Here is a 27,986-nt window from a genome sequence, read left to right on the forward strand (position 1 = left end):
TTTCTGCATATGGCAGAGTCTAAAGATTGCACATTGTTTCAAAGCCTATTGAGTCTGAGAGGAAGCGAATCATCCTTGATCCTGTGGGATTACCAAAGAAAACACAAATTTGGCAGGCTGGGTATACAGATTTCAAGGATGTGTGTCAAATTAAAAATGTTTTAAGTGGGATAATGGTGGTCTGCTGACTGACTATTGGGCAGTAGTTATCAGCAAACCACATGTATTAGATAGTCTTCTCACCCAGCAAACATCTACAATCCTTCTTTAAAACTTTATGCTCTTGTATGAGCAGAGTGAATCAGATGAGTAGCCATACAGATAGCATAAGATGATCCTTGAACTGCTGTTATTCATCTAGGTTTTATTTCCACAATGAACATCCTGTGGGAAATACCTCATTGACAAATATGACTGACAAGGCTCTTGGCCTGACACAAATCTGGGCAGTTGCTTTTCTTCATTTTCTTGTATTACAACCTTCCTGTAGTTTCATGCAAACATTTCATTGGGCATTTAGCGCACACAAGGGGTTAAATGAAGGAAAGCTCAGATTAGTTCTGATTATGTAGCACTTTTTCGTTTGTTACCTTGATCTGATTAAATCTAACTTACTGGAGATTTCTGAATTAATTAGCATTGTACAATATTTTTACTCTTCATAATGAAAGGACAGTGTATTTATGGATCACTAATGCATTTTAAGTGCAAGATGGAGTCTCCAACAGGTGGCATGATTCCTGAAGTCGTAATTTGCCTTTTATTGATGTTGACAAGATAGGCCAGTTTCTTCTGTCAACTGCTTTGCCCTAACACATGTAGCCTTTCAATAAACCTATTCTCTTCACGACCACCCTGCTTAAAGTTCATCAGTGTTTCATTTGCATTTGTTAATTAGGAGTATGTGCTAAATGATTTTTGTGTAATTTTCCCCTAGTGTACCTCATTCAAGTGAATTATGTTTTTCACCGTTATGTTGCCATTACTGCATTATTTGATGAGGCAAAGTTAATTAAAATTTGAGCGCTAGCTGTAATACTATTCAAGACTTGCTTAGAATTCTATGAAGAAATGTTTAGATGTTACTCCCTGATCATTTCATGCTCTATGGCCTTATTGTACACTCGTTGATTTTGTAACAATATTGAATGTGTAATGCAGTTCAAGAAATCCATATACACTTTTAAATTTTGAATTTGTGCTACTCTGGGTGTAATTGTTGGCCTGATATTTGCTTTATTCTATCAGAAGTTTAGTCAAATTGATTTCAATAACAACACTTCATACGGTTCAAAACTATCTACTTAACTTGTCAAATTTATGCAATTATCCACATTGGAAATACTGCATACTAAAAATCCCCCAAAGCTGTAGTAATGAAATGCTGGGAACATATAACTAATTTCATTGGTTGCAGGACTTTCTCATGAACAGAACACAGCAAAGATGAGACTGTTAACTTTGATGGGAATGGCAGTGGACAACAAGGAGATTTCTTTTGACACTCTTCAGCAAGAACTTCAGATTGCTGAAGATGATGTTGAAGCATTTGTCATAGATGGTAAGCAAAGTGAGCAGATTTCACTAATTTACAAACAAATATGTCTCATCAGATTGGGGGAGCTACATATTTAAAGTGAATAAAGCATAGTAATCTAGGGATGTTGAATGTAGTGCACTGCTACTTCTTTAGACTCTAGTTTTGTTACCGTTATGATAAGTGGTATGTGGGGGAGCTGCTTGCCAATAAAATGTGGAACTTGCCACTTTGAGTAAAGGAAGTTAAACATATTTTTCCCATCAAGTCATTCCCTGCCTGGACTATTCTCCTTGATTTTCTTGCAGTCAAGCTACATGAGACTATTTAAGGGAAGGGTGAATCTGTCTGTCTTGAGGGGAAGATAAACTGGTCAGGAGCGGTTAATTTCCAGGCAAAGCAAACATACGTGGCAGATTACTTTTGAAACAGCATGGATGTCTGTGGAGATGTTTCCAAACTGGACAGTTCTGATGTTTGTCAGAAGAGAGGCTCGCAAAACTATATAAATATCTGTTCAAGTCTTCAAAGATCACGGCAGCACATTGAAACTAGAATGGTAGCACTACATTTAAAAAATGCTGCTGTAATTTTCTTTCAAACGTTATTTTATGTGCTAAAATTAGATATCTGAAAAGGAAAAAAATGACTGCAGCTTTTAAAACAAATGATAAATAATGTGTACTTAAGAATTACCAATTCCTGGTTTAAAATTGTAATACTCCAGTAAATCATTTAATAGTAGTGAAACAAACTAACCAGATGTCATAAGGTCCTTGTCATTGTTAAATTGATAACTGTTGACTTGGGAGTCTATGGTGGACATCTTATAAGAAAGAACAAAGGATATGAGTATATTAAAAATACACCATTTAACTGTCTTAACCTTGTGCTTCACAGAAGTATTCTATGCTTTGTCTTTTTGTGAGGGAGACAGTCTATGTAGTTTTAATTGTCCATTTTATGTGCCATCATAAATACAGCATGTGTTTTGGTAGAGATTAAGTTGCACAAATAGACAAAATGTTGCTTTCAATAAGTTGACAAGAGGTTTGCAAAATCCTTTATCCCAATTTCAAGTTGTTTTCCTATTCTTACACCTCTGTTTTGGTGAATGCCTTATTTCCAAAGAAGTTATATTACTGTATACAGATTAAATTGTGATTTTTAACATACATACTTGGAAAGCAATGTAAGCCTGTGTTTGATCTGTAAAACTTTGCATTATGTTTTTATTACATTTATGTTTGTGATGCTGTTTAATGAGTGAAAGAAAAAAGTGATCACCTTTCAAGACCAAGAATGATTTATAATTTTTATGAATATATTATTTATGCGTTTGAGCAATTCTTCACCAGTGTTTGTAAAGAATTCAATTGAATTATCTCCTTCTATTTGTGGAAAACATGCTTGATGAAAATTCTGACCTTGAAAGGTACTTTAAAAACCTGTGAATATGTGGTGCTATATCTCACTGCTATGGAAGTATGTTCCCCATTTAAATGCTTCTTTTGTGAGAACAAGCAATCTTATCACAGCAGTGAGTCACAGTCCTAGGATAAGAATTTATCTTAGTCATTTACAAAAAATTTTCAAAAAAAAAGTATGGCTAATGACACCGTTAACAGGACGCCTTTCTACTTCTTACCATATTCACTAGCTTCGATTCTTAAATAAATTATGTCCCCACGTATTTGATTTTTTAAAAAATTCCCTATCTGGCTGATTTTTGGTTAAATTTGGTTCACTGCATATCACGTTTAATACTTTGAAATTTGCAGTTGTGTTATGAAGGCGAAAGCAAGGATATTTTCAGAAGTTAACCTGAAACATTTTGAATTCTAAACATTTGGGAATACATTAAATTTTTCAGCTGTTCGTACAAAGATGGTATACTGCAAAATTGATCAAACACAACGCAAAGTAATTGTAAGGTAAGGCCTGTTTTAATTGAACTACTGAATAAATTCGAAATACAAAAAAATGTTAAATGTACTTGGTTATACCTAGTCACTGCTGTGTGATCATGGTTTGGATAAACTGCTTATCTTAGTCCTTGGTTATTGAAGGTCTCATATTCTTGTCCTCATTCCAATAAGACAGTAACTTGTTTGAGTTGTTATCTGCGTGAATTCAGGCCAAGTCTGCAAGCATGAGCTACGTAAAACACAAGTTTGGTGCATTTGAAAAGAAATAGCTTCCGTTGTTAAAAGGTTCAAACTCCTTCACGCAATTACAGCTAAAATTTAACTCATTCTGAAGATATACCTTTGAAAAATAAGGCATCTAGTGCTCATCTATGAAACTTCAACTGTTCTGAAAATTATATATACTCAAAGAATAAATTTTAGACAATTACTTTGAATTAGTTTGTGGAGGAAAATGTGACATCAATTGCATGCAAAGCAAGAATAAATTGCAATGAGAATGAGAACTTAATTGTTGATCAATGGAGCAATGCTGACCAAGAGAATAGCTACATTTTCTTAAATAGGTACTGTCAAATCTTTAATGTCCACCACTAAAAATAAAATCAATGTATTGTCTCTGTACTGAGCTGGAACATTGGCATGGATCACCATTGATTCCTGCAGTGAGATATCGAAGCAATGTACCTATTTGACTTAAACTAAAGCTAAATGCTGTGGATGTTGAAGATTTTAACTAAAAACAAAACATTGGAGGATCTCAGTAGGTCTAGCAATGTGCGTCGTTAGTGGATTCAACATCAACTCTGCTTCTCTTTCCACTGATGTCACCAGATCTGTTGAGTTGCTTCATTTTTTTATTGACTTCTTAATGTGATTGAAAGTAAACAATATTTATGCATGGTGACAATCTGAGCAAAACGCTTTGCACTGTAACCTTCGTTGTACATTTTTTTCACCTTTCTCATTACAGTCACACTACACACAGAACCTTCGGAAAACAACAGTGGCAGCAGTTGTATGATAGTCTTAACTCCTGGAAGCAGAACTTGAACCAGGTGCGGAATAGCCTCCTCAGCATTTCCACCACATAAAGTCCAAAATGTTTGGACTTGCCAAACAATTCATTTTTAAGGTCATTGTCAGAATTAAGATTGTTTGTTTTAAAAGCAAAAATTATTTGAATAAAAGATCTGTGGAATAATTTGCAAGTCCCAGCAATCTGATTAAAAGTGTATTTTAACTGTGTTTTTCATTATGTTTGACAGCACAGTAAATGTTATGTAAAAGTGAAAAAATTCTAAATTGCACCTAAAATTTTTAACCGTAACATATCTGTTCATTAACAGTTGAACACTTGCCAAAAAAAATTCTCAATTTCTACCGTGAAGGCATGATATGCACACAGTAGACTTTAAGTTGGTGTTATCTTGATTACATATTCGGTTGTGCTATTGTCAGCTTTCCTTTTCCGGGTGTGCTTGAGCCGGTCCAGACTAAGAAACCTCTCGATTTTGCTAATTTGCCCTTTGATGATGGCATACTGAGAATCAGTTTCCTCCTCGAACAGTAAGTCTTGAGTGGCAGGCATGGTGTTAGATGTAGAAACCTCTGGTCCCTTGATCTCTGGTGATTGAGGATGAAAGTATGATTGGGAACAAGTAGAAGTTTCTGTAAACTTTCCCTGATGTTTCATTGAAGCAAATGAAAAAGGAATCTTGAAACCTTTGCTGGAGGATGAACATGGTCTTTCCTAAATATAGAAGACATTTGTTGTAATAAAACTCATTAGCCTTTGTGACAGTCTTGTCAATCATCTTTGGTTTTTACTCCTACACTGACTGCAGCTGGAAATCCAGCATGGTTTCACTGCCTGAAGGCTTGATTAAGTAGTTCTACAGTCATCAGAATTTAAAATTCCAGATCTTTCAAACAATGATTTTAGGAATATCAATCCTAACCCAAATCAAATCAAGAATTGACAGTCTTGGGTTTTGGGATAATTCCTATGCGGCAGTGAAGTGAGAATATAGTACACATGAATAAAGTTTACTGTCCATTCATATCATAATGTGGGCTAGGATATTTCAAATTATGGCAGAGGATTAGGAGTAGTGGCAGCTTATAATTGAAATGGTTTGTATTAATTTGAGGCTTATTGAAGATTTTCATCTTGCACTCATCAAAACAATTTGCAAGAATACCAACTGAAGGGAAGAACAATATTTAAACTGCTTGAGGGGAATAGTTGTCAGTTTAACTGATTAAAGGTGCTATTGACATAATTATTATTTAACTGCAAGTCATTGCTTAAATTTTAACCTAGGTAGATTGACTGATTTCTCAGGACAATACAATGAAGTAGCAAATTGCATTTGATTTTTAATCAAGTCTAAAATTACAGAATCGATTGTATTGATTTCTTGAATTGATTAGTTATCACAGGTGGCCAAAATATTATGTTAACTTCATGTCAGTGGAATTTTTTTCTTTAAAATTTTCCATTATCAGTCCAGTGAATACAAAAAGTAGGACCTGTACGCAGTATAGATTTTAGTGTGCCATCTTTGAGAAGATTGCCATGATATTTCATTTGGTATAGGATAATTGTTTGAAATAGAAATTAGGTATTTTAACACATCTTTTACACTAATCCTGTGAAATAACTATGAAGATATCCTTCTGCAGAGTGGTGAGCAGTTATTTAACAAACTATTGAAACAAAAAAATTGCAAAGGAAGTCCCTGTGAGTAGTATGATAGAGTACGATAGAGTACAAAGAGACCATTGTATATATCAGTTCCTTGTTGATGTTGACCTGAGGAATTGGAGTTATCTCTGGGGCTAGTCTTCTACTGCTCTCGAAGCTAACAATTACTTATTACCAAGGATTATTATCCTGTGTAGCCCATCTCCCAATCCAACAGCTGTAGATGTTTTCCAAGAGTTCCAACCACCATGAACACCTGCCCTAGAACTCCCACACTGCCTGAGTTGCTTGATCTTGCCTCTGCTCACAATTCTAAAAACTAACTTATGCATTTGCTCCAATGATGAAATAAAATTATGTTGAAGACCCCTGCCTTATGTTCCCGTGTCTTGATTTATAGTGGCCTACCACAACAACTTTGAATGTACTAATAGCAAAGCTATTGATTTGAGCTTTATTTGGCTGTGTGCTTATAACTAAAGGATGGGTCTGTACATTGACAAAGTTTGATGACAAGATACATTCAGTACTAATACACACTGAACCTTGAAGGAGAAGACATCAAGGGCTTTTCTCAAAATTGATGGTCAAAAGTAACTCATTATCACAGTTTTTTAAAGCCTTATGATGGGTAAATTCTGGAATATTAGTAAGAAAGTACCATAGATCTTCTCAGCTGATGCCTTAGTAAGCATAATTCTGTCAAATTTGTGTACAATGGAACAGTCTGTCAATGTCTGTTTCCCAGCATGTTAGACTGGAATACTGATTGGAGTCCACAGTCCCAATGAATACAGAAGACCACCAATGAAATAAGAACGAGTGTACAATGGTCTATTAACAATTATTGCCGGTGCCATGTGAAACAAGGGGAATGATTAAACACAATTGGAGGGAAAGCTAATTCCTTCCATATAAGCTCAGTTTGGTATTTTTTAAAACAATTTTAACCATTAGAACTTGCAAAATTACCCCCAGTTTTTTTGATGTTTATAATGCACAAATACTTGTGTCAAAGTGGCCAACAATTTTGTGGTACCACCACCACATTGCAATAAATCTCCACAGGCAAGTATTTAATCTGAAGCTGTAAACAACAAAGAAAACCACTCAAGCCCTTACACCATAACAATGTTATGGAAATTGAGGAAGGTCTTCACCTTAACTCTATCTAACTTAATTCTGGAATGGCCTATTTGTGTGTGAAGTAAGCTGATATGACGAGTACTTAAAGCACAAGAGGTACACGTTAGAGACAGATGCTTTAGCATGGACAAAGTATGTTTTTACCTTTTAAAGATCATAAGGAGCTTACAAAAGTTCATCCATTTCAAAAACATATGCCTCAAATTTCCTGCACAAATAAAGCAGTGCATTTTAAACTACTAGTCAAATGTAACTATTCATCTTGTAGATTCAGGAAGTGTTGCAATAATTACCCATTAAGTACCTTAACATAGTCATAATATTAGAATTTTATTTCAAGGAGGGAACTGGACAGCTATAAGAACAGCAGTGGGAAAAGAGAGCTGACTGCATTCCATACTTGCACATATAAGTGAAGGACAAAGACATGGCATGGAAAGAAAGTGTGGGATGGTGGGATATGCAGTGAGAATGGAGAATACAGACAATAGTTTTACAGTGAAAAGGGTGAAAATGGAACTTCTGGATTTTAAAAATCTTAATTAAATGGAGGTTAGAGTAGTAGCATTTTGAAGGTCAAGGAATCAGCTTTTTGTTTTGTGGTTTGAAGTAGAAGCATGAGAAATTATAAGAATGTTGTTTAATTAAGTATGCTGAGTCTTCAAAATTACACGAGTTTTAACCATACTAATTTCAGGAGTATGTCTACGGAGGCAGTCCGCCATCAGCACATGGAGGATACTATCCATAAAGTCTATACAATGTAATGAAGGAATTCTTAAATTCATAACCTCATCTACCTAGAAAGTGACAAAGAGCTGCAGTTCATGGCAGCACCGTCATCTCTGGTTTGCCTCCAGGTCACACGTCAACAAGTCTTAATGTGTACAATGATTTCTTTATCAGTAAACGGGCAAGCTCCTGGAATTCCCAACCCAACAGCAATGTGGGAACACTACCACAGAAGCTCTCTCTCCACTGCTTTCAGTTTGGATACTCATCTGAATAATGCATTTAAAAAATAAGAATTTAAGAGGTCCATTGTTGTGAACACAATTCTGTGTATTCTCTTCAGTGTAAGATTGCATGCCATTATACTCGGTAAATGAGAAGAATGATCTTGAATTATGAGGGAGGGTGGAAATGTTGCATTTCCCCTTTAAAGATTTAGTGGGAAAGCAACTGACTGAAGAACGTGAAAAGAAAACTACAGATTCAAGAAGAAGCTTGCACTGTCAGAAAGGTTGGTAACCAGACATGGATTCAAACTCATTGCAGGTGGAAATGTTTTACTCATCAAATTGTTTTAATTTAAAATGTATAACTTGAAAGAATACAGAAGCAGATTAAATAGCATCTTACAAAAGGGAATTGAGTTTTTAACAGAAGGAAAATGTTGCAGGGCACTGTGAACGTAAAAGGATTGCTCGTTCAGAGAGCCAACATAGACTTGATGGTCTGTATGAACGGCCTCCTCCTGTACTGTAGAACTATGAACCTAAGGACCCAAATGCTCAAGTTGAGATTAGTTACATTCTTGTAACAGGTTTTGTAGGCAGACCTTATTATTTTAACCTAGGTAAGGTCAATGATAGAATTACAGCGGAAGTGAATTAAATAAAGCATGCAGTCTCCTATGGCCTGAATTTATAAACAGACACTAAAACATTCCGAATTTTTATGAAAGTGGAGGAGGCACTTCCATAGAGAGGCAAAGTGGCCAATGCAGATTTAAAAGGAAATAATAAGAACTCTCTGATGATAATGGAGAATAATACACAAACAGACAGTGCAGGGACATTGTAAATAGAAAAACTCAGATACCCAAAAGAAACGCAATACTAACTAAAACTACCCATAATTAGATTTACATTTCACTACATGTGAGGATAAAAATTAAACAAAGCCAGACAGAAAGGGGTTGGGGTGGGAGAATTAATGTTGCAGTATCTTAACTGCATATATGAATGCAATGAAAATTCAGAGCAGGGTGGAAGGTTAAACATAAAAATATTTAAATCACTTTGAAATATCCAGAAAAAAAAATCAACACTGCATCACTAGTAGATTGTGTTACATTTAGGACGAATATTTTGTGCATTCTGGTTATACCCTGTTAGGATTTTTTTGTTGTTTCTTCTGGATTCTTTTAAGTGTTAATTATAATAATACACCAATCGCACATCAAGTTGCAAACTAATCTTTCAAACTGTACAGCTCTCAAAATGCGACTGCTATTGAATTAGTGGGGACACAAAAGAGTCCAACACAATTTGTTTGAGTTGCACATGCAGGGATTATTGCAACAAGAAATATAATACACAAATGGAAGCTGGAAATGAATAATGGAAATAATGTGAATACCTTAAACTCATTTTAAAGCAAACAATGTCCCTTGCAATGATTGAATTGTTTTGATATATTGTGGAATTTATTTTATTTGCGCATGGGTCGTGGGCTTTGCTGGCTCAGCTGGCATTTACTACCCATCTCTAAATACCCTTGAGAAGGTCACATCATCTTGGACTGCTGCAGTCCATTTGGTGCAGATTCATTGACAATGCTGCTGGAAGGGACTTACAGGATCTTAACCCAAAATTAATGAAGACACAGCAGAATATTTCCAAATGAAAGTGGTGAGTGGCTTGAATGGAAACTTGCAGGTGCTGATGTTAGTACATAACAGATGTCTTCTCCTTTTAAATGGCAGTGATTGTGAAAGGTGCTATCTAAGGAACTTGGTGAACCTTACACAGAAATGAGGAGTATCTACCATTTGTCTCTCTAAGACTATAAAAGTGCTTTTTTTTTACAATTAAATAATCAAAGTGCAATTTCCTGACTTGTTCAAAAATGATCCTTGTTACAGTTTTCAACTGGTATGGAGGTAGTCATCTATAATCATTTTAGTCTTCACTATACTAGTGTCAAATGTCCTGATTCAATTAGTTCAATGTGATCATTGCACCTGTACTCCAATGACAATTTTTTTGGAGCATCTATTTCATTTACAAGAGCAATCCTTTGCAATCCCTTAGCCTTAGAATGATGTTTGAAAGCTGATAATGTACACTAAAGATGATCACATCTATTATGGTTATCTATACGATATCAGAAACAAGAGGTCAGCAGTGAGCAGTATCCTGTCAGAGAGCAAAACAACCCATTTTCCAATATAGTGTCAAACAGTGATATGAAATTCTTGCTAATGAGTGCTGAAAGGTTTATTTGCAATCATTTGCTCATCTTTATGACATAATCTCACCTAATTAATGTGCAGTTTCTATTCTCCCACCTGCCAGATAGAAAACTGGATAATTCCCAGTGTGAAAGTCAGTTCAATTCCAGTTTGCTGCCTGTTCCTCCAGCCATATATCAATCACTAACATGTCAGAGCATGCTCCATGGACAGTGACTGCAGGCACCTGCCCTTCTTTCCCCCTCACCCCCAAGAACCACCACCACCACCATGATTTCCTCATCTAGCAGAATCTCCAGGTCCCTGTCGGTGAAGCAGGATGCCAATTCATCTCTATCCAACATGCCTGAGGTAAATAAAACAAACTCTGCAGGGCAGCTGTGGACTGTCACTGGGTGTTCAGTCAGGCTTTAAAATCTTGGCATTTGCCTGTACTTCCACCTGCAGCGAGTGGGAGGATATGACAAGCAGGGTGCCATGGGGGTGTGGTGCAAAGTTATTGAGAAAATGCGATACATGAAGCTTGCTAAAACTTACACTCAACCAATTTTTAGGACGATTCAGTTGCTAGTCTTCTACCGTTTCAATAACAGAAAAAATAATTTGTGTAACATCTTTCACATCTGTGGATACTCCATAACCAATTAAGTACTTTTAAGATATTACCACTGTTGCAGAACAGAAAGTAATACTAATATTTTAATATACTAATATAAAATCTACTCCAAAACCTTAAATATTAATATAACCAAAATGTGCACATGACACACTTGCTTTATCGTAAGTTGCAAGCACAGCTTAGACTGGATTCGTACACGCAAAAACAAATAAGATATTGACTATTCCTTCAGTCACCTCAATATCACAATGAATGACTAATAACAGGTTCACGATTTAAAATTTCCCTTTTGCTTCAATGCCCACTAACCTCATGTTTCATTAACAAATTGCCAAAGTTCAAAGGTTGATGATGATTTAATCAAGTCATTTGTCACAGAAATGCTGTCAACAGTTAGAGGTACCTGTACAGGATCTTTCCGGAGATCTTAAGATTCACAATCACTTGTTATGGTCAGCATGGCTGTAAGACATGTTACTGAGTTCATTTGATGTTGTTCTTGACCTATTTTGTGGTTGGATATTTAATTGTTGTCGTAAAATGGATCTCCCATAGTGTTGTTTGTAATTAAGTTCAAGCATGCACTGTTTTGTGTTGGCAGATTGCATACAACATACAATGCTTTATTGCACTTCTAACAAGAAGCTCAATGTAATTGGCCCATTCTTTTAAAGCATTAGGTCTAGTTCATGTGTATGTCAGGTTGCCCTACATTTGCCAAATTAGCTGGAAACAAGTACTTTTTTAAAATAAATTTGATACTTTGAAATGTAATGGATGAATATTTCACAAAATTCATTTTTGATTATATAAAAGGTTAATTTGTTAAGGTATATTTGAAACTTCTCCTACCAAGCCACTTTGAGAGCTATTATCTTGGATTTTTAAACACTTTTCAAAGTTATACCTATCTTGGCAATTAATGCTTTGTATGGGATAGAGTGCACATCATTTCCTCCCTTTCTTTCTGCCGTTGGTGTATACCGTCATTATGCCTATTTTCTCCCCATATTTTAATTCTATCTAGATCAGCTTCAATTATAACATATGATGCCAATGTGCTTCCGAATATTTTTGGAATCCATCTGTCATAAATTGCATGTTTCCATATAAAATTGTACATTGTTCTTAAGTGATCTCTCCAAAGATTTGGAATGACATTTTAAAATCCACTTACCCGATCTGTACGCTGTGAAAAATCAGAATATGTCTGTGCTATTGTGTTCCACTCCTCATCAGAATTTCTCTTGGGGTAAAGAGGAATACTGGAGGTATTAAAAGTGTCATTCAGCCTTTTAGTACTCGGAGAATCTGAATGACAGAGAGGAAATGGTTACAAGTACACTCAATGTGCTAAACTTTGAAAATCCCCAGATGCTAATTTTGAAGTCATTGAACTCCTAGTTTCCTATCTGACCTTGAGAATTATTCACATTTAATCAGAAATGTTTCACTGTTCATCCATTCGATGGACAATTTCCTATTCTAATGTAGGCTTTGATCTTGTTATGCCATGGAGAACTGTAAAATCATTTGAAATATGTCTTCAAAAAGTATGTGTTTCCTTCAGTATACTTGACTAATGATAATTACTAGGGACGAACAAATACTAATTTGTGCTGTAAAATTCTGAATTCTACCCTTTTTGTCTCAGGAATACTATTTCTCCTATGGATGGTTTCCTGTCAGAGGTAATGAAAAATATACTAGTAGAGTTCATGTCCGCGTCTGCACTTAGTCTCATAGGCTTAGATAAATTAATCATCAGAGACTGTAATTCACCTTTGATTGGTTCGTGATGGAAAATCCCATGTGACCAATACATTTTGGGTCATTGTGAATAAGCCAGGCTGGGAGATAGACACGTATTCGGAGTTGGATGCATACTTCAAAGTTCTACACAGGATACTGGAATAATTGGGATGAATTACAGGGCCTAATCTATTCAAAGGATTCAGACCATTATCATAAAATATTAGAGTGAAATGCAATGGTTTTGTAATTTATTTTAACCTTGCGATTCAATCACTTTTTCTACATTTACAAGTGCATTTGTGACCTGACTTCCCATGGCTTTGCTCTGGGTAGTCTAGATTCAAGAGCACTTTTTTATTGGCTGAAGACTGGCATCTGTGATGCTGGGGACCACTGGAGGAGGCCAAGATGGATCATCCACTTGGCATTTTTGGCTGAAGATTGCCACAGAGGTTTCAGCCTGAACTTTTGCACTGATATAAAAACCAAAAGAACTGTGGATGCTGTAAATCAGGAACAAAAACAAAGTTGCTGGAAAAGCTCAGCAAGTCTGGGGGCAGCATCTGGGAAGGAAAAAACAGAGTTAACGTTTCAGGTCCCATTCTGAGGAAAGGTCACTGGACTCGAAATGTTAACTATGTTTTTTCCTTCCCAGATGCTGCCAGACCTGAGCTTTTCCAGCAACTTTGCTTTTGGACTGATGTGTTGAGCTCTTCCATCACTGAGGATGGGGATATTTGTGGTGCCACCACCTCTTGTGAGTTGTTTAATTTTCCACCACCGTTTATCATGGATATGGCAGGATTGATCCATTGGTTGTGTAATCACTTAGCTCTGTCTATCACTTGCTGCTTATGATGTTTGGCATAAGTAGCCTGTTTGGTAGCTTCACCAGGTTGACAGCTTACTTTTAGTTTTGCCTGATATGCCCTCCTGCACTCTCGATTGACCCAGGGTTGATGACCTGGCGTGATAGCAATGATTGAGTAGGGGTACACCAGGCCACGACTTTGCAGATTGTGCTGGGGTACATTTCTGTTGATGGCCCACAGCACCTCATTTGATATCCAGTCTTGAGTTGCTAGATGTGTTAAAAGTTTCCCATGTAGCACAGCGCACGCAACACGATGGGTGGCGGGGGGGGGGGGGGGGGGGGGGGGGTGGTCTTCTCGATGTGAAGGCATGACTTCATTGTAAAGGAGACATACAGCTTCCTTGCCTTCTTCCGTTGGGGCACTGAGTATAGAAATTGGCAAGTGATGTTGCAGCTGTATAAGACTTTAGTTAGGCCAGATTTTTTGGAGTGCCGTGTGCAGTTCTGGTCTCCATAGTAAAGGAACGATGCAGAGGCTTTGAAGAGGTGCAAAAGATGTTTACCAGGATGTTGCTAGGATATGACAAACCTGGATGGTTTTTGCCAGTGTTGGAGGTTGAGGGCAACCTGACAGGAGTGTACAAAATTGACAGGCATGGATAGGCTGCATAATCAGTGTTTCTCCTGGAGTGGAATACTAGAGGTCATAGGTTTTAGGTGAGGGAGGAGAACATTCAAGGGGAAAGCGTGAGGTTTTTTTTAAATACCGAGGGTGGTAGGTGCCTGGAACATGCTGTTGGGCTAGTCGTACAAGTACCTGTGCTGAGGAAGGGTCCTGACTCAAGTGTTAATGCTGATTTCTCTCCACAAATGTTGCTGGACATGCTGAGCTTTCGAGCGATTTTTTTTTTGTATTTGTTTGTGAAGTGGTAGAAGCAGATACATTAGCAATGTTCAAAATGCATTTAGACAAACACAAGAATAGGCAGAAAATAGAGGGATACAGACCATGTGCAGGCAGTGCTGTTAAAATGGCAACAGCACTGCCTGCACATGGTCCGTATCCCTATATACTCATCGATGTTCAATGATATTAGTTTTTCCAAAAGCCTGATAGCTGCATGGTCACTATTACTGTTTTATTTAATTCAGATCAAATTCTCCAGGTGTGGGAAAGAAAATTTGAGCCTCGACACATCATAGCTAGATTTGGACAAAAATATGCATGCAACCACAGCAATTTGACCTGCTCATGGATCCTGTTGGCTGGATACAAACTATAGATTACGTTGATTCCAACAACAGACAAATTTGATTGCTTTCTGGATGAACTAAATTCAGAATCTGCTTCCTTGGTGGAGGTTGTATTGCTACAGGTTGGACTTGCCTTTGGGCAGAGAACCAAAAGAAACCCCTAATTCACATATACCTGGATTATTCATCAAAAGCTCTGGATTACTAGTCCAGGAATATAACTGCTACGGTACCATATCCCATACCATTATCCACTTTTAACACCAAACTTGCTAAAAACGATTACCTGCTGCACCAGAATTTCTCAAACTTATTTCACCGATTTGTCTTGGAAAAGTAAATGCTGAAGGGGTTCTTCTGCTTGCAACAGGAGCATCTGATTCGTCTCTCCACAATGAAACTGAGAGTGATGTTGCAGCTTTGTTCGATATATCATTTTCTTTCTCAGAATCTAAAAAAGGCAGTTCACAAAATTTCAAGTCACTTTGACTTGGAGCTTTGGTGTTTGTGCAGTCTATCTGAGAAGTTGATGTTTTATTCTGGTGATCTAGAGCAATGGTTGCAACCGGATTAACTGAAGGACTTGTGAAGCTGAACTTTAATTTATTTTCTGTAATCTTGGAAATACCTGTTGTTTCTAGTACTTCAGCATGCAAATCCATTTTACTAATTACTGTTTGCTGATTTTCCACAGTGGGTTCCAAACCATTCACATTGCTGTTAGTTTCCTCTGTACTTTGGGAGATTGGGGCTAAAACCATACTATGGTCAGCATTACCTATGAAGTTTGGTGAATGGATACTTGTCATAATCAAACAGTCATTGCTTTGTGCTAAGTTACCTAGCAACTGTTTCTGGTTTCCCAAAGCTTCAGCATTGGACACAGTTACCTGAATATCTTGAACTGCTCCACCGTCAGAAATGATGGTTTCCAGGCTAAGTGGTTCTTTCTGCTGATCTTCAGTACTAACAAGGTTGTTTTGTGCATTACTACTGACTTCCTTGATAGTATCTTCCTCATGGTTGTCATACCTGAGATTTCCTGACTTGGATTTACCGCCGACATCAACACTACTGTTAATTTTACAGGGCACAATTGATGGAATGCAGTGGTCAATGGGTAGTTTTATAGGACTGACATCTGATTTACTGCAGGGTTTGTGGAATTGACAAAGTTCAATTACACAGTTTTCTTCCATCGGAATATCTGCTTGGCTGTGTTCATGCTGCTGTTGTAAACTGGATTTCTGCTCATTTTTAATTTCAAGTACTGGTTGACAGACAAGGTCAAAAATACTTTGCTCAGTTTGAACAGTATCCTTTTGTGCTTCATTTGCATCGCCTTCCTTTGTTATAATCTCAGTGGTACAAGCAGCTGCTCTGGCTTCAGTCCTAGGTGATTCATTTATAAAGACACCTTTGTCATATTGTGTGGTTTTAGTCTTATCATTCATATCATAAACTGCTTCAGTTCTGCCTCCATTGAATTTGTGTGTGTTGGAGTCTGTCTGCTGACCTACATCTGCACTGCAGACACCTAATGCATCAGCACTGTCTGGGAGCTTCTTTCCTCCTTCTATTGGGACTTCTGCCAAACAGACAGAAGTGCACTGCAACTTGATTTTTGCACTCGCCAACTCAGCGTCATTACGAGTGTTTCCTGTTTCACCCTGCTGAGTGTCATTGGGCTCACCAGCATTAACGGTCAGAGTGGATACACTGGTGTACGGTCTTTCATTCACAAACAGAGCTCTGTTATCAGTTGCTTTTTCTGGCATTTCTGCAGTTGGCTTGGCAGTATCTGGTGACCATATATCACTGTTCGTAACTGTGAGGAAAATATAAGATTAACCTTGAAAGTACACATTTCAATTTCTTCAGTTTCTCAGTTAATTCTATGCAAGTTTAAGTAGTGATATTTAAACTGGTGGATCTCAAAGGTTTTGATTCTGGTAAGTCAATGGCTACATTATTTTGTAACCGCCGCTCATATAATGCACAGGTGTACTATTATATATTACTATCCCGGAGCAATGCAACAGGTAAGAGCAAACACTATAACTTGAAAGAAATCACATTATCCCCATTTCTTTCTCATTCTCTAATTACTTCTATGTGTACTAATCTCCTTCATCTGTTCATCAATTCTTTCATAAACATTTCCAATTCTGCCACCACCCCAACCCCATAACTGTACAAATATCCTGGTCTCTGCATGTTACTTTTTTTTAAGATTAGATTCCCTACAGAGTGGAAACAGGCCCTTCAGCCCAACAAGTCCACAGCGCCCCTTGGAGCATCCCATCCAGACCCATTCCCCTACAACCCACACACCCCTGAATACTATGGGCAATTTAGCATGGCTAATCCACCTAGGCTGCACATCTTTGCACTGTGGGAGGAAACCGGAGGACCCGGAAAAAACCCACACAGACACAGGGAGAATGTGCAAACTCTGCACAGACAGTTGCCGAAGGCTGGAATCGAACCTGGGTCCCTGGTGCTGTGAGGCTGCAGTGCTAACCACTGAGCCCCTGTGCCGCCCACTACTTCTAACCTGTTTTTTGCTTGCTATACTAAATTTCTTTTATGCCTGATAGAAATTTATCTTAAAGAAAACCTGATACAAATTTTACAAAAATGTTGAAACTTTCAACAAGAGAGTCATTGAATATTGGTCACACAGTATGTACAGAATTATGCATTGTGCTTATATTGACTACCAAGAAAGTCCTGCTATTGTCTGCAACTGTTCAGCACAGGGAGAGTCAGAATGATTTAACTGTGATATTTAGGAAGTTGTTGCAAATGTGGTTACAGTTAGCAAACAGTCTTTTGTGGAGCACCATAAATAAGCTGTCAGTCTGTAGCTCAGTTTTGACTTTTAGAATTTCACATCTAGTTTGGAGCTAAGGGAGAAGTATGGGTATAAGACTATCATTTTAGTCTGAAGTAAACCTAGGTAAAAGGAATTACTAACACATGAAGTCAGAAATAAATAAAGTCCAATTAGGAAGACAGTTTGAAAAGTATGACAGAAGAGAAGCAGTATATTTAAAGAAATATTACAGACTCGTAGCAAAGAAACTTTTCATAAGAAAAGATGAAAAAAAAGTCTTTAAAGAAGGTCATTATTTACCTGTGGTGAATTAAGGCAAGTGTGAAATTGAAAGAAGCATACAATGCTGTGAATGTTAGTGAAAGGTCAGAGATTGGACAAATTTTAGAAATCAAAGAACGTTTAAGAAAAAGTCAGAAATTAAAAATATGAGGGAAAGCAAGCTAGAAACATAAGATAGACAGTATGAGTTTCTATAAGTATTTAAAAAGAAATTAAGTTACCTATGTGTATTGGTCCCTTACAGGGTGAGACCAGACAACTTATAATTGAAGACAAGAAAATTTTATGTCAATCACAATCACTTGGAAGGAGGGACTAGAAAAACTGTTTGAACTAAAGCCTAGCCAAGAACCTGACTGCCATACGCTGGTGCCTTAAAATAAGTATTTGCAGAGATAGAAGATGCATTAGTTATGATTTTCCAAACTGCCTAGATTTGGGAAAGGATCCAACAAATTGGAAATTTGCACACGTAATGCCATTGTTCAAGAATGGTGAGACAAGAAGGATGTAACGATAGGCCAGGTAGCCTAACATCTGTCATAGGGAAGTATTAGAATCCATTAGTAAAGAAGTTAAAGCAGGATATTTAGAAAATTATAATACAGACAGGCAGAGTCAATACAGTTTTGTGTAACAGAAATCATAGGCAGAAATGTAGAATGGCTTGAGACCACCCCACAATTGGAAGGAAAGTCAGCAGTTAGCCAGAAGGCTTAGAACAAGTCTGCCCCACAGCCAAAACATTGTAGTGGTCTACATTAATGGATTTTCACTTCTCGGTAGGTGGATGCATCACCCACTGGAGATTTCAGTCACCCAGGCAGCTCCAACAGTACCATCAGCACCAGAGGTCAGTAGGCCCAAGTCCAATCCGGACTACAGTCAATCCGAGGATGAAAATCTAATAGAACCCCAGCTAAGATAGGTAAGGGACACTAGGCAGGAAGAGTTTACTGATTTTAGGAGGGTGTTAGGGGATGTGTGATTATTAATGCCTGTAAGAGGAAAAGGTTTGGAGACTAATGCACTTCTTTCTCTGACCTCCAGAGCTTTGTAAAATTAAAATGGGTGCCCACCAGCGCACATCAGCTCAATAAAAGTCATTTATATATAGTGGGAGGACTGTCCATTTTGGCATCCAGCTATCCTCAATATGTGTCGCTCAAGGAAGAGGAAAACCGGTAATGTGGTGGACCTCTTGTTTTATTAATTTATTAGAGTTTGCTGAGAAATGTAACAAGCAAGGCGGATAAAGGAGAACCTGTAGACATTGTGAACTTGGACTTCCAAACCACATTTGATTATGTGCCACAGGTTATTAGAAAAATAAGAACTCAAAGTGTAGGGGGCTAATATAAGAACTTGGATAGAGGATTGATTAGCTTCAGGAAACAGAGAACAGATAAAATGATTATTTTCAAGTTGGCAAGCTGTACCTAGTAGAATGCCACAGGTGTAGAACTGGGGTCTCAACTATTCACAGTCTATGTCAAAGATTTGGATGAAAGGACTGAATGTATGGTAACTAAATTTGCTGATGACGCTAAGACAGTAGGAAAGCAAATTGTTAAGACTACAGAATCTGCAGGGGAATTTAGATGGGTTAAGTAGAAGCAAAACAGCATATTACTTCAACAGAGAAAAACTGCAGAGCTCTTCATTACAGAGGTATATGAATGTCTTGGTACACGAATCACAAAAGCCTAGTATGTTGATGCAGCAAGTGATTAGGAAGGCAATTTGAAAGATGGATTTTATTTCAAGGGGAACCAAGTATAAAAGTAGGGAACTGTTGCTACAGCTGTGTAGGCCATTACTATGGCTACATCTAGAGCACTGAATACAGTATTGGTCTCTGTTTTTGAGAAAGTATATAGTTCCATTAGAGGCAGTGCAAACCAAGTTCACTCAACTATTTCCGAGGATAAAAGGTTTAGCTTGTGAGGAAAGGCTAAGCAGCTCAGGCCTACTGACCATGGAATTTCAAAGAAAGCAAGGTGATCTTATTGAAACAAATAATGTTCTGAGGGGACTTGACATGGTGGATACTGAGAGGATGTTTCCCCTTGTGGGAGAATGGTCCAGAAGTTGAGGTCATAGTTTAAAACGTTAGGGTCAGTATTGAATGCGTTAGGAGTCTTTTTCTCAAAGGATATTAGTCGATGGAATTCTTTCACAAGACTGTAGTACAGGCAAGATTGTTGGATATATTCAAGGCAGAATTATATTGATTTTTGTTTGACAAGAGTGTCATGGAAGGATATGTATGATCATGTAAGATCAATCATGTTCTTATAGGGCCTTCTCCTGTTTCTGATTCTGATTCTTCTGTTCTTGGGAGGATTGGTCTTGGTCTGCCTGGGACATGCCTGGATCACGTAGGACTGCAGAGATCCTGGTATCTTCTTAAGTTCCATGAATCTATGAACCATTTACCAACATACAAATTAAGAGAAGTAGCTCATTCACTCCTTCAAGCTTTGCTGCATTTAGTGAAATGATGGCTGATCTGTATGTGTTTCAAACCGCACATTTCCCCAAGTAACCTTGCCTAAGAAGAATGTGATGACTTTTGATTTAGAAATAGTCAAAGACACCTCTGAAGTGTCTCAATTCTTAAAAGGAAAGAAAAAAAATTCCCTTATTGCTGTCTTAAAAGGATGACCCCTCCTTTTAAAACCGTGTCCTTAGTTCTGGATTCAGAAGACAAAACATCCTTTCCACGTTTACTTTTTCAAGATCATTCAGAATCATGTAAATTTGAATCAAATCAACATTCACTTTTATAAGCTCGAGCAAAAACATGAGCAAATCATCTGCGGGATGATTCCTTACCCAACTAACCTGTATCTTACGGATGACTCACTTGCACGTTTGTGGACAGGTTCACCAATGACCACTGTGTATGGAAGCATCATGTTGCAACTAACAATGACAATTACACTAGCTTTAATAGCTGACAGACCCTCAACTTCTCACAATCAGTAATTCCCTCACCAAACCTCATCCCTATCTCCCACAACCAAAATTTTACAGATAGGAAAATCATGTTCTCGTCCAGCTAGTAATCTCCCTAGTTTTCTCAAAACCAGCAGTCTCTCAACTCTCCAAGGTTTTGGAGTAGATTTGTAACTGGGGTTGTGGGTGTTGAGGTTGGTTGGCTCGCTGAGCCAGTGTATTGTTCTGCAGACATTTTGTTACCATGCTAGGTAACATCAGTGCAGCCTCTGATGAAGCATCAGTATGTTTTCCCTCCTGGCTTTTAAACTCTGCAGACCATTTCAGCTGGATTGCCTCACTTCTGGTTTTCCTAACTAGCTACAAAAAGACATTACCAATACTCACTCATCTCAATTCACATGGATAAGGAGAACCACCAATTCGACTGGGACAACACCAAGATCCTGGGACAAGTTAAACTGAGACAGGCACGGGAATGCCTAGAAGTTTGGCACTTCACAAAGAAAGCCATTAACAAACACGTAGAACGCGACCCTAAATACCTCCACTACAAAGGAAAACCAAAAGTGAGGCAATTCAACTCAACGACTCCAGAGTTTAAAAACCAGGCGGGAAAACACGCCGACACTTCATCGGAGGCTGCATTGTTGATGTTACCCAGCAAGGCAATGAAATATCTGCGGAACAACAAACCAGCTCGACAAGCAAGCCAACCAACCTCAACATCTCTCAACTCTTGCTCAGTCAGCAATGCCCCTCATTTTCTTCTACAGCTAGCAATATCCCCATCTTTCCCACGGTAGGCAATCCACTTTCCTGTTCTTCCATGGACAGTATCCCCGCTGTCCGAAAGCCAGTAATCCTTTATGTTCTCCCATAAGCAGGAACCCTCTCACAGCACTTTTACACCCAGCATCCCCCCGAACATTCAAATGTAACAACTCCCCTCCCAAGTGGTATCATATCTAGCTACTCCACCACAATACAGTCAAATCTTGTGACTGCTAGTCCAGTGCTCTTTTATTCCAAATTCAAAGAGACTTGCATTTAGATTGCATCATTCACTATCCCAAAACATGCTTTTCCAGCCAATAATATGCTTATGAAGTGAATACCCAACTTGTGTACAGCATGGTCCCATAAACAGCCGAAGTGATACTGACCAAATAATCTGCTTTTGCAAAAACCACAATAAAATAAGGTAGCCACTGTGCAAAATTCCAGATTTTTATTGAGGAATAGTAATCAAGTCAGAACATTCTTACTGTTGTTACATGCAGCAATTCTATGCCGCCAAGAACTGTGTGTAATCATATCATAGATGGACCCTCTCCTGTTAGACTAAAGTACATCTTTATAGTAGTCCCAAGCATCATTAATATTCCTACCAGAGCTCCAATACCACCAGGTATCATATCTTCCCCATCAAACCACTTATCATTGTTATGGAATGATCCTTCATAATGTACTAATGCATGCATTTCCTTCAACTGCTCAGTACAACTGAACAACCAGAATGCCTTTTCTTTAGGCAGTTTCCATTTTTTGGGCTTTAAAAAATTAACTGTGCGGTGGCATGGTGGGTCAGTGGTTAGCACTGCAGCCTCACAACGCCAGGAACCTGGGTTCAATTCCAGCCTCAGGCGACTGTCTGTGTGGAGTTTGCGCGTTCTCCCCGTGTCTGTGTGGGTTTCCTCCGGGTGCTCCGGTTTCCTCCCACAGTCCAAAGATGTGCAGGCTAGGTGCATTGGCCATGCTAAATTGCCCGAGGTGTGTGGGTTATAGGGGGATGGGTCTGGGTGGAATGCTTCAAGGGTCAGTGTGGACTTGTTGGGCCGAAGGGCCTGTTTCCACACTGTAGGGAATCTAATCTAATCTTAATAATAATATTCAGTACAACTGGTATACGCTGTACATAATGTGTATGTATGTGCAGATAATATTACACATGGCCAATAACAACCCCATCGCTGAAGCTCTCATAATACAGTAATAAAATGCAATTTGATTTAATAACATTAAATCAGTAGCCAGATAATATATTGCAGATTAAATGCAATATCTGGATGATATAACACAGATAGCAGCCATTTGGCCCATCATTCTTTTACAAGCTCTTTGAAGGTGCAATGAGTCACATTTTCCTTCCCTTTTTATTGCCCTTTATCTTTCCTTTTCATGCATTTAACCAATTTGCTTTCAAAAGTTATTGTTGAATCTGTTTCCAATGCCTTTAGGCATTGTATTCCAGATCATAGGAATGCATTAATTTTTTTTAAAAAGTCCTCATTACATCTTTGGTTCTTGTGCCAAATGTGTGGTGTATAACAGTGTATGTTGTGATCACCTTGAACAGCACCACTGAAACCTGCTGGCAAAATAGTAAAAGCTTTGAAGATAACATACTTCCTATAACACTTTTCAACTGTATTTAATTAGTATCAAATTTATTCTAGACTCTCTGAAATATATAAAAATAGTGACACCAATCTTTTTAGAACAAACTGAACTGTTCAGTACTAATGCAGATGTTTTCAGTTTCAATTTTAAGAATCAGGGTTAGAGTTACTTCAATAGTGCATATTAATTCAGAAAAAAAATGACTTTGTTGTGCAATATTCCAAATATAACAATTTGTGCAAATTTGAAGTTATGGTGATACTATAAAAGATACTGCTTCCAGGGGGAAAATAAAGTACGAACAGGATTGATTGGAAGATTCCTTCCATAGATGTGTAACGTCTATGTTTAAAATGTACCTACCTATGTTATCTGTATTAATCATTCCTTCTTCACCATGAATACTAATCTCTTGCTTCGTGTCATCTCTCTCACTGGATTCTTTTATTTCCTCTTCTATGCTGTTGTGCACTCCTGCTTGTTTAATCTTATCGTCATTAACTATTAAGGCCTCGCTCACACAATTCTGCTCTCCCGCTGTTTCCTGTACTGTATGCTGTTCAAAATGTTTTAAGTTATTCTAGTAAGGAAAAAAAAGTAATGAATAGGCAGTTTTTAATAGTGGATTAGACTTACATGGAACAAAAACTTAAATTGCCAATTTATTACCTAACTTAAAATGAAACTTCTTATTTTTGCGTATATCATCAATTCTTATTGCAATCTATTCGTATTTTGTTGAGTCTCAATCTTGGCTCAGTAATCAGCAGTCTCAGACCTCCGAGTTAGAGGTTGTGAATTTATAAACAAAGAAAAAACTTCATTTTTATAGCAAGATTCACAACCTTATTGCACTTTACAGTCACTGTAGGAAACCTGCTGGGCAATTTTTAAACTGCAAGATTCCACAAATATTAATCAGCAGATCATATATTTTAGTAATGTTAGTTGACAGGAGAATATTAACCAGAACACCAAAACAACTCCAGGGACTGTGTCTTAGAGCAAGTTAAACTCTAGTAACATGTATGTTTCCAGATTGAACCTTGGAGAAGCCAAACAATATATATAAAAAAACACAACGGATGTATACAAGAGGTGGGTCCAGGTTGATTAGAGAAGAAAGGGAAAGACAGACATAACAAAGCAAAGGCAAAAAACAGAGTTAACGTTTCAGGTCTAGTGACCTTCCCACGGAACAGTTAATTCTGTGTTTTTCCCTCCATTAACGCTGCCAGCTGAGCTTTTCCAAAAACTTTGTTTTTGTTCCTAATTTATAGCATCCACAATTCTTTCAGTTTTTATAACAAAACAAGGAACGGTGCGTGCTGGAGATCTAAACAGAAATGAAAACAGAAGGTGATTAAGAAACTCTGCTGGTCTGGCAGCATCTGGAGAGAAAACCCAGTTAACTGAGTCCACAGACCCTCCTATATCCTTCTTCAAAGACAGATATGTTGGATGGAACCTCCCAATCCTGAACCAGGGTATTGACAAGAAAGTTGAGAGAATTGTGAGATCAGCAGTGACAACGTCCTGCTGTCAAGAGCAAAAAGTTTCATTTTACAACCAAGCACTGGAACAGTGAGTGAGATTCTCACTAATGAGCAGTGAGAGATCTATTTGCATGATTTAGTATCTCATTATGACATCTTCATGCCTTATTAATATGCAATTTCCAATTTCCCATCCATTGCATTGAAACTAGGTGGGGAACAATTAACTGAAGTCAGAGCAATAATCCGGCAACTTCAGCACACTGTTTGTTCCTCCAGCCATCCATCATCGACATCTCAGGGCATGTTCCAAGGGCAGCAACCACATGCACCCTCCATCCAGTAGGCCTCCAGGTTCCCTAACAGCATAGCAAGACACCAATTACCCTGTGTCTGACAGGTCTGCGGCAAATAAACTGTTCAGGGCAGCTGCTTGACCAGGTTTACAGCTGGACTTTAATAATGTTACCAACTCCAGAAATCCTCGGAGAGAGTTGGCAGTGAATAGAACTTATACCTGCAGCAAGTGGAAGAATATTACAAGCAGGTGCAATACCAGTATGTTGCATAGTCAATAAGGCAAGTTTGTTAAGGTAAGACAAGAAAACATGTTGTTAAGGATCACAGAATGAAACCCTCCACAAAACTCTCCAAAAATGAAATTCAGCCGATCCCCGGACTGATTCGCCCAAAAAATTTTTACCGTCTCTCAACATGTCAGTGTTTCAAAAATAGCATGTATCAATGTAGCTGTTCTTCTACGTTCAGTGAAGCACAAGTAGCAGTGTAAGGACATCATAAAAATGTATGCAGGGAGAGGCTTAAATGGATCATGAGGACTATCAAAGTCTGAGCCAGGCTTTCACAGGGAAAGGCAGGTCAAATAATTTCATTTTAAATCCTTCCCTTGAGGCTGGATACTTCAAGATCAAAATATCCTAAGGTATCTAATTCAAATTGGGAACAAGAATTTTTCTTTCATTCTTCACAACACTGAAGTTGCTAAATTACTTGAGTAAGTTTAATAAAAAACTGAAAAAAACTGTGCATAGTGGTAATCAAAAACAAAAATAGAAATTGCTGGAAAAGCTCAGTAATTCTGGTAGTATCTGTGGAGAGATATCAGAATTAACATTTTGGGTTGAGTGACCCTTCCTCAGAAGTGAATAATTTTAACATCTGGGATCATTAATGGAGTTTTTCCTTACAAAGCACACTAATATATACAAATAATAGGTACAAGGTAGAGATGCAGGTCCATTGCTAATAAGGTCCTGCCTCTTCCCTTGTATGCACCAAGTAAATATTTTAAGAACAAATCTCCTGTCTTTAATAATGCTACAGTAGATGGACAAAACAACATTTTTCTTGGGCTCTGATAAAGGGTCACTGGACCCGAAACATTAACTGTTTTTTTCCTTCACAGATGGTGTGAGACCTGCTGAGTTTTCCAGCAACATTGTTTTTGTTCCTGACTTACAGCATCTGCAGTTCTTTCGGTCTTCAACTTTTTTCTTATGTCTTTATATTATCTGGTTTATGTCACAATAAAACATTGAATGTGCCACAATTACCCAAATAGCATATTTATAGGTCAACATAAAATATATGGAAACCTACTGTTCCTTTAAATGCCATATGATTTTATTCTGGTGCCTTCAAACCAATAAAACTTGCCTCTAATCTCTGTATTTTCTGTCCTTGTTGTATATTCTGCGCTGATAGTTTTCTTTGCATCTTTTGACACTCAGCATGAGCCTTTTTAAACGATTCTAACTCAGATTTTATTAGGAGATTTTCTTCATTTAATCGAGCCTCCTGAAAACAAAAATCACCAATGTTTACTCTTACATTGTGAAATGTGTGAAATCAAAACTTTTATTTCTTTAACTTCATCTGAATGTGAAGTTAGCACTGACAGAAAACAGTGGGTTTCACTCACTACTATGACTACATTTATCATTTAAGCATATTCCCATAAGTGAAGGAAAGTTACCAGTCAAAGCATTTCACCAGATCTAAGATGTGTTTAAGAACAGCATTGGTGCAGATGTAAGATCCCATAACTTGCTGGTTCTGTCATTTAGGGAGTATTGCATATGCATAGAAATTTGCCTCACCAAAAATGGTGAGACCTTAAACTTCACCTCCATGGTCAACACGCATTGCATATAAAATTCTAACAAATGACAATAACATGATTTGTATATCACATTTTCGTGATGAATAAATATCAATTAGTGTTTTTGACAAAATATGAGTTATAACATGAATTACTTAACCTGCATGATGTTTTGCAACATGCCTCAAGTTATCTTAAGATTTTATTAATAGTATCATTTATTGCTGATACAATCAAATAAGTAAACAAGACACTACTTGCTTATTAAAATAGGGTTGACAACATGATAATCTGTGTTATTCATACTCAGCGATAAAAGAATGAAATATTCACTATAACATATTTCCTTACAAAATATTACATACATTTGGCAAACAGTGAATGTCAATTAATTCTGTTTACAGTTATGTTAAATGTTCAATGCTGGTCAATTCTCAGTTGCGTATCCATTTTCAGTTTAATGAAAAATATTCCAAATTCTTATGATTAAAATGAGGCTATAACTTTTCCAAGTTTAAATGAAATGGCTTAACAACCCCCATCCTGCCAACATTCCTCTAATAAAATAGTGAATTATTCATTAATCAAAAATATGAAGACTTTTTTTAAAATTGGGTTGTATCCCATGATGTCCTGTGGCATCATCCAAAAACACATGCCTAAATTTGCTTATAATGAGTGGTTCCCAAATTAGCAAAAATTATAGTACAGACAGGGTTGCATTATGTCTCAGTTTGTCAGTATTCTCTTAAGACACATGCTAATAACATCATCATAGCATGTAACCTGAGGGTATAAAGAGCTCATACTCAATCTTCCCTTGGATCACTTGAAGCATTAAACTCTAATGGAACTTTATTCCTGTTATAAACTATTAGGTTAATGCTAGCCCAGACACAAGGGGTCTACAAAATGTAATGT

At 37.5% G+C, this 27,986-nt stretch overlaps 2 protein-coding genes across 2 annotated transcripts in view; one reads left to right on the plus strand and one right to left on the minus strand.

Moving 5' to 3' along the window:
• The window catches only part of eif3m (eukaryotic translation initiation factor 3, subunit M), a 37,622-nt gene extending 32,953 nt beyond the window's left edge, over nt 1-4,669 (plus strand). The window contains exons 9-11 of the mRNA XM_048545612.2: nt 1,418-1,561; nt 3,411-3,471; nt 4,439-4,669. Coding sequence (XP_048401569.1) covers nt 1,418-1,561; nt 3,411-3,471; nt 4,439-4,559 — 326 coding nt within the window. The 3' untranslated portion in view covers nt 4,560-4,669. The remainder of the gene's footprint in view (nt 1-1,417; nt 1,562-3,410; nt 3,472-4,438) is intronic.
• A 210-nt stretch (nt 4,670-4,879) lies between these two features.
• LOC125459512 (coiled-coil domain-containing protein 73-like) overlaps nt 4,880-27,986 on the minus strand; it is an 85,486-nt gene continuing 62,379 nt past the window's right edge. Inside the window, exons 10-14 of the mRNA XM_059651846.1 lie at nt 26,621-26,761; nt 23,811-24,027; nt 15,249-16,790; nt 12,317-12,450; nt 4,880-5,218 (exon numbers count right to left, since the gene is read on the minus strand). Of these exons, the coding sequence (XP_059507829.1) occupies nt 4,880-5,218; nt 12,317-12,450; nt 15,249-16,790; nt 23,811-24,027; nt 26,621-26,761 (2,373 nt within the window). The remainder of the gene's footprint in view (nt 5,219-12,316; nt 12,451-15,248; nt 16,791-23,810; nt 24,028-26,620; nt 26,762-27,986) is intronic.

Source organism: Stegostoma tigrinum, chromosome 17, assembly GCF_030684315.1.
Source record: "Stegostoma tigrinum isolate sSteTig4 chromosome 17, sSteTig4.hap1, whole genome shotgun sequence".
Lineage (NCBI taxonomy): Eukaryota > Metazoa > Chordata > Chondrichthyes > Orectolobiformes > Stegostomatidae > Stegostoma > Stegostoma tigrinum.